Source organism: Gadus chalcogrammus, chromosome 6 (genome assembly GCF_026213295.1).
Source record: "Gadus chalcogrammus isolate NIFS_2021 chromosome 6, NIFS_Gcha_1.0, whole genome shotgun sequence".
Lineage (NCBI taxonomy): Eukaryota > Metazoa > Chordata > Actinopteri > Gadiformes > Gadidae > Gadus > Gadus chalcogrammus.
The window spans coordinates 16504071-16512021 of record NC_079417.1 but is presented as its reverse complement, the minus strand read 5'-3'; the positions used below and the strand labels follow the sequence as shown (position 1 = coordinate 16512021).

At 53.5% G+C, this 7951-nt stretch overlaps 1 protein-coding gene across 2 annotated transcripts in view; it reads left to right on the top strand.

Moving 5' to 3' along the window:
- emid1 (EMI domain containing 1) overlaps nucleotides 1-7951 on the top strand; it is a 49941-nt gene that overhangs the window by 31289 nt on the left and 10701 nt on the right. For both annotated transcript variants that reach the window (XM_056593174.1, XM_056593175.1), the window contains exons 4-8: nucleotides 1996-2085; nucleotides 2218-2279; nucleotides 2595-2721; nucleotides 4780-4824; nucleotides 4913-5029. In XM_056593174.1, coding sequence (XP_056449149.1) covers nucleotides 1996-2085; nucleotides 2218-2279; nucleotides 2595-2721; nucleotides 4780-4824; nucleotides 4913-5029 — 441 coding nt within the window. The remainder of the gene's footprint in view (nucleotides 1-1995; nucleotides 2086-2217; nucleotides 2280-2594; nucleotides 2722-4779; nucleotides 4825-4912; nucleotides 5030-7951) is intronic.

The following is a 7951-nucleotide window of genomic DNA, read 5'->3' as shown; positions in this document are numbered from 1 at the left end:
AGAGTGAAGGAGAACAATAGAACCTACCAGAAGGCTAGAGTGAAGGAGACGGCTTCATGACCAATAGAACCACTGGGCTGCTGAGAGGAGAAGGGGTTCCTGGCTTCTCCACCTCAGAGGAGGAGGTGCTCAGCAGGGAAAGGTGGGGAGAGGGGGAGGGTGGGTCTTCAGGTTCTTTAAGAACACCCCCGCCAGACACGCATGATCACACACACATGCACGCACACACTAATTGAATGCAGCAGCTTCCATGAGCTGGGCTGCATCGGAAAACCTACACACTGAACATCAGCACAGAGATGGAGGGTTTACGCACATACGCACGCGCACGCTCTTCTGCGCTGTCGTCTCCAGGAACGTGTGTGGACTCCGTGGGGGTTACAGAGCATTCGTTCACCTCCTCCTAGGGTAGGTTTTACTCCTTAGATGTACTGAGAGGTGGAACACTCTTGATATTTGGTGTGCTGCCTGCACCCTGTGCCATAATCGATCTGCCTCAGGTTATTACATGGTTTAAATCTGTCTTCACCAAGAATCCTGGGAGAAATACCCTCAAACACGGCCAAAACTAAACATCACAAGCACCGACATTGAGTATAGGGGGGGCTATTAGAGGGCTTAGTGTACTGCCGACCATGTGGTCAACCTCCACTCCTCCCGTCAGGCAATTACTCAACCTGCTCTCCTGCCCCTAGCCCCCCTAGCCCCCCTAGCCTCCCAGTCCCCAGGCAAGTCAGCTGTTGCGTCGACAAGCGTAGCGTAGACATGGGTGAGTGATGGATGATGAACTCTGGCGAGGGGTCCAGTCTTCGGCCCACGCTGGCACCATATGCGCAAGGCTTCCACCTCCGACGGCACTACTTAATTGGTCAACCTATCCATCAATCAAACAATTAATGCAAATAAATTGTGTCGGCTAACGAAGTGGCGGCCGCCCCTGGTCTGGTCTCCAGGGTCAGAAACACCTTGGCGGACCGCAGCCAGACCACACAATGAATCCTGTCTAGCCGTTCCTCCAGAGCCTGCCCATTGAAAACATACTGAAGGCCAGCGCCTCAAACTCCCACACCTCATAACCGGAGCCGAGGCTGAAGGTGGTCTCTGGTCGCCCCTACCCTAGCCCTAACCCTAACCATCTAACCCAAACCCTCACCCTAACCCCCTAACCTTAACCCTCGTCCTTACCCTAACCCTCTCTCAGCATGAGAAGCTCTTGTTATGAATCCATTCTCTTGTATTCAAAAGGTACTTAGCTGATCCTCTTTCATGCTGGATGCTATTTTGGAACCAATAGCATAGAATAATAATAAAAAGAATAAGTTGTTCTTCCCTGGATTAAGCTGATAGATTCCCGCACACACACAAGGCAGACCACCAGGTGGTCAGCATATTGCGGTAGAGACTGGGCTCACCTTGGAGCACATCTGTCATCACCACCCCCAGACTCAACTCATAACACATGTTCTGTTAGAACCAAGCCAGCGGCCCAGCAACCATCACACACTGTGCACACTACAGTACATCAATAAAGCTCATTCTAAGCAGGAGAGGTCAGAGCAACACAACCTCATTAACACTCAGTGGGTGTGATACCGTTGATCACTGGTGGTGAGGGCTTTGCGTTGTCTGTCCCTGACTGACTAGTGTCAGGAACATGGCTGACGACTGTCTTCCCGACGGCTACAAATCATTCAATCAAATCAACAGTGCAATAATCATTTATCATCTCAGACCGATACAATATGTTTCATGTGTAACTTTTGGGAAGAATTCTACAATGCATTCAATAAATGTTCGCCATGGTTGCATGATAATCTTACGCCAGAGCGATGATGAGGAAATTAAGAACAGGAGACAGCTCAGAGTTGCAAAATCAGGGAACCTCAGTTGAGAAAAGTAATATCATCTTTAAACCACATCAGTGATAAAGCATAAAAGAAGACCTATTTGACCTTTGACCCTCTGTTCTCAAACCTGTCTTTGTTCTTCTCTCAGAAGGCGCCAACCAGCTGGTGGGCCAGGAGGCGGCGAGGAGGCCCTCCTCTCTGCGGCCGCCGCCGCCGCCACGCACCGGGGAGACTGCTAGTAAGAGCTCTAGCCTTAGCTGTAGCATTAGCCTTAGCTTTAGCCTAGCTTCCTGAACTCTCCCAGCACATGGCTCATGTTAAGAGTCCAGTCTGTGGCTTATTTCTTGTCTGATGCTCTGATGTGTCGTAGGCTGTCTCAACTGCTCCCGGATCACAGCTCTGAGCAACCGGCTCGGCTCGCTGGAGGCTAAGGTACGTGCACGGACAGCTTGGTCTGTACTTTTGTGAAACTAAATCTCACTGAATCAGCTGGAAAAAGAGAACGCTGAAATGTGCCCGTTAAGCAGCAATCGAACAGATGTTATTGCCATCTCTTAAAATATAATTGTCTGAAATTGGTGCCGGGACATGTCACATGCTAAACCATGCTAACTGACATCACTGACAGCAGTGATCCATTTAGAAGCAGTGGTTGAATATTCCTGTTATGCTTTCCCATGGCTTTGATTTAAATGTTGGTTTTCTGTGGACACAACCTTTTCTGAGCCTCCTTTTTATTTTTACCAGGTTAAATTACTGACTGCGCCCAAGACAGAGCGCCCCCTTCAGGGGAAAGGGGTGACTGCACCAGAGGCCTCACTGCTGACGGGGGCCGTACCCGCCCAAGGAGCCCCTGGTGAGCCGGGACCAGCAGGTAATACACCTGGTGTGGCTAGGGGGACCAGCAGGTAATACACCTGGTGTTGCTAAGGGGGCCTGCAGGTAATACACCTGGTGTTGCTAGGGGGACCAGCAGGTAATACACCTGGTGTTGCTAGAGGGACCAGCAGTTATCCACCTGGTGTTGCTAGGGGGACCAGCTGGTCATACACCTGGTGTTGCTAAGGGGGTCCAGCAGGTAATACACCCGGTGTTGCTAGAGGACAAGCAGGTAATACACCTGGTGTTGCTAGGGGGACCAGCAAGTAATACACCTGGTGTTGCTAAGGGGACCCAAAGGTAATACACCTGGTGTTGCTATGGTGGCCAGCACTGGTAATACACCTGGTGTTGCTAGGGGGACCAGCAGTTAATGAACCTGGTGTTGTTAGGGGGACCAGCAGGTCATACACCTGGTGTTGCTAGGGGGACCAGCAGGTCATACACCTGGTGTTGCTAGGGGGACCAGCAGGTAATACACCTGGTGTTGTTATTTGATGAGGGTGAGCTGGGTGGTCATAAATAATATACCTTGTGTTGTTAGCGTAAGCTATGAGGTCATAATATACCTTGTGTTGATGCTAGGATGAGCTATGAGGTCATAATATACATTTTGTGGATGCTAGGGTGAGCCATGAGTTCATGCAAACTAACCACAACATTTGTGTTTTAATAATTGAGGAGAACTATTCACTCAAAACCTTAGTTAAACAAAAAAAATAGTTTTCTCCGTTAGTTTTCTCCAACTAAAGGTTATCTCCATTAGCAGTCATTCTCTTCTGGTCCATACCTAGTCCACTCCCCTCATATCCTATTTCCTATTTCCTCTATTACACTACTCTGTGAGCTCACACTGCACACAGTGAAACACACAGACACACACCACATTCTCGCTGGCATAAGAAACAAACACACACGCACACATTAGACACACACACATACACATACATACTCTACACTCTTTCCTTGCAAGCACACACTCACACACACACGTCACTCCACAGACACACACACACACACACACACACACATACACACACACGCGCATACATACACACATACACACACACAAGCACATGCTGGCATGCATGCACACAGACACACAGACACAGACTAATTTCCTTACCCTGCATAGAGTCGACTTGCTGCAGCTCTCTTCGTAATGCTGTGGAGTTTCAGGGCTTTAAAAGCCTCCTGGTCCGTTGGAGCTGAGCCGAGCGCTGCAATGCACTCTGGGTAGAAAGAGAGACTCCTCTGCCTCAGTGTCAAAACAACCTCCACAGCGCATCGGTTTCCATTACGTTCCGATGCGTCCTGACACAAGATGTCCCGAGTTACGATCATCGCGGGAGCTAATGCGCAGCAGGCCACTGGCTCGCCTTTTAAGCACTCCGTCCATCGGCCGCATGTCATTGATTAGCTAAAACAATGGCTTTTGTTCTCCGGCGAGGCCTTGTTACGGCATCAGGCATCTGATACTGGGCTGAGGTTCACTGCCCAGAAGCCATTATTAAGAGCTCCAGAGTGAGAGGCAGTCACTGTGGCCTAACTCTAGAGCTCCCAGCGCCCGCTAGCATCACAGCTGCTGCCCTCTCACCCTCGCCTAGCGTGGGCGCATCTCACTGTGACTCCTCGTTTCCTACTGCTTTCAGAACGTTTCTGATGGTCTGTTGATGGTTTGTTGATGGTCTGTTGACGGTTTGTTGATATTCTGTTGATGGTATGTTGATAGTCTGTTGATGGTATGTTGATGGTCTGTTGATGGTCTGTTGATGGTTTGTTGATATTCTGTTGATGGTTTGTTGATGGTCTGTTGATGGTTTGTTGATGGTCTGTTGATGGTTTGTTGATAGTCTGTTGATGGTATGTTGATAGTCTGTTGATGGTATGTTGATAGTCTGTTGATGGTCTGTTGATGGTCTGTTGATGGTATGTTGATGGTCTGTTGATGGTCTGTTGATGGTATGTTGATAGTCTGTTGATGGTATGTTGATAGTCTGTTGATGGTCTGTTGATGGTCTGTTGATGGTCTGTTGATGGTCTTGTGTCTCAGGCCCCCAGGGGGACAGCGGGAGGGACGGCGCTCAGGGCCGTGATGGTGAGTCACCGTTGGTCGGCCTCCTACGGCCTCTTCTTAGGCTGGGAACACACTGAGGTTGCAGAGGCTGAGTCTGCTCTCTCCCCAGGGAGATCCGGGCTGCGCGGCCCGCTGGGACCCAGCGGCCCCAGCGGCCCCAAGGGGGATGCCGGGGTCCGGGGCCCTTCAGGGACCCCTGGAGGCAGAGGATCCTCGGGACCAGTGGGTAAGGAAACACCAGAACCGCTAATGGAGTCATTCATGACGCGGAACTTTGTGTGTGTGTGTGTGTGTGTGTGTGTGTGTGTGTGTGTGTGTGTGTGTGTGTGTGTGTGTGTGTGTGTGTGTGTGTGTGTGTGTTTGTGTGGGTGTGTGGGTGTGTGGGTGTCTGGGTCCCTGGGTGTATGGGTGTGTGTGCGTGATTGTTTTGTTTTGTGAGAAAGACGTGTGCAGAGGTTTTTATATGCTTGCCAGCTAACATTAAGCTAACTTTAAGCCACGGTCTTCAACGTTTGAAGAGCAATTGTTTAGGAACATGATGCAGGTAACAAACACAAAGGAGATGCCCTGAATCCTGCCGTTAGCATAGAGATGGTCCATCAACTAAGCAAACACCACCAATCCAGCCTCGGCTGCTTCGATTAGGACGGACACACGACAGATCTGACGTAAGTGAGGCAACAGATGACTAAGGAGGGAATGCGCTTTCCTATTCGCTCACTGGCTGTGCTGATCTTTAGCATTTGATAGAAGATGTTTGGCCTCTCTGACTAAAACTCCCCATAGGTCTGACTCTGCTGTCATCACTTAATCAATCCAAGAGCAAAATGCATAGATTAATTCCCGAGCAAAAGCTACTCTTCATATGTTGTTTGAACTAATGTTGAGCCTGTTCAAGAAGGACCCGAAGGACACACACACACACACACACATCCCGACATGGGGTTCATTGGCAGGCTGCTAACCTCGCCCCCCCCCAACACCACCACCACCATTCACGTGGTCACATGACCCTCGATCCTGCCGCTTGCCCCAGACGGGACTTAGAGCAGCGGCTGAACTCCAAACTCACGAGAAGCGCCATGTGACTTCAATCAAAAAGGAACCATATATACAAGTCTGGGTCCTTATGATTTCCATATGCCGGCAGTGTTTTTGTTTGCCCTGTATCCATTACTTAGGAGGAGCCCCCCGCCTCCGCCTCTCCCAGGCTGCTGAATACCTCCTCTTTAAGGCAGAAAGGTAAACATGGAATAGCATTGGGCTCATGTCACGCAGAACATGCCGAGCCAAGCGGATTTCTGAATGCGAGGTTAGAGGAAGAGGTCAAGCAAAACAACAACACTGGAGTCAAACGAGTTGTAATGAGACACAGGTCTGAAGTGTGATTGAAGGGGTGCATTTGTTTTAGTTTTAGTATTAATATCTCGAACGTACAGCTTATACATTAGTTATTAATATCTCTAACGTACAGCTTATGGATTAGTTATTAAGGCCCGGGGTCTGTGTCCGGGGCCCCACACCGCCCCCCTCACTGGGACCAGGGGTCTGTGTCCGGGGCCCCACGCCCCCACCACACACTGGACCAGGGTCTGTGTCCCAGGGTCATACGCCACCCCCCACACACTGGGGCCAGGGGTCTGGTACCGGCCCCACGACACCCCCACACCACTGGGACCTGGGGTCTGTGTCCCGGGCCACGCCACCCCCCAAACACTGGGGACAGGGGGTCTGTGTCCGGGGCCCTACGCCACCCCCCACACACTGAGACCAGCGGTCTGTGTCCCGGGCCCCACGCCACCCCCCACACACTGAGACCAGCGGTCTGTGTCCCAGGTCCTACGCCACCCCCCACACACTGGGGCCAGGGGTCTGTGTCCCGGGCCCCACGCCACCCCCCACACACTGGGACCAGGGTCTGTGTCCGGGGCCCCACGCCGCCCCCCTCACTGGGCCAGGGGTCTGTGTCCGGGGCCCCACGCCACCCCCCACACTGGGGCCAGGGGTCTGTGTCCCGGGCCCCACGCCACCCCCCACACACTGGGACCTGGGGTCTGTGTCCCGGGCCCCACGCCACCCCCCACACACTGGGGCCAGGGGTCTGTGTCCCGGGCCCCACGCCACCCCCCACACTGGGACCAGGGGTCTGTGTCCGGGGCCCTACGCCACCCCCCACACACTGGGACCAGGGGTCTGTGTCCCGGGCCCCACGCCACCCCACACACTGGGGCCAGGGGTCTGTGTCCCGGGCCCCACACCACCCCCCACACACTGGGGCCAGGGGTCTGTGTCCCGGGCCCCACGCCGCCCCCCTCACTGGGGCCAGGGTTCTGTGTCCCGGGCCCTACGCCACCCCCCACACACTGGGGCCAGGGGTCTGTGTCCCGGGCCCCACGCCACCCCCCACACACTGGGACCTGGGGTCTGTGTCCCGGGCCCCACGCCACCCCCCACACACTGGGGCCAGGGGTCTGTGTCCCGGGCCCCACACCACCCCCCACACACTGGGGCCAGGGGTCTGTGTCCCGGGCCCCACGCCGCCCCCTCACTGGGGCCAGGTTCTGTGTCCCGGGCCCTACGCCACCCCCCACACACTGGGGCCAGGGGTCTGTGTCCCGGGTCCTACGCCACCCCCCACACACTGGGACCAGCGGTCTGTGTCCGGGGCCCCACGCCGCCTTCCACACTTGGACAGGTCCACCCAGAGACCGGGGTTTGCTGCTCTCCCCCCAGAAGGATCAACCCGGTCTGTAGTAACATTACCAACATGGGCGCTGCCCGCACCACCACACCGCTACTGAAAAGAGAACCAAGTGCTTGTAGCGTGGAGCTGGTCAGTACGCTAGTCACTAGCCCTGGCCCTCCTGGGGAAGAATGGAAATGAGGAGAAGAAGGAAAAGGAAGGCACCATTGTGTGTCCTCGAGAGAGTCCAAACTACGAGGTCACACCAAGCCATCTGTGTGTGTGTGTGTGTGTGTGTGTGTGTGTGTGTGTGTGTGTGTGTGTGTGTGTGTGTGTGTGTGTGTGTGTGTGTGTGTGTGTGTGTGTGTGTGTGTGTGTGTGTGTGTGTGTGTGTGTCTTTGTGTGTGTGTGTGTGTGTGTGTGTGTGTGTGTGTGTGTGTGTGTGTGTGTGTGTGTGTGTGTGTG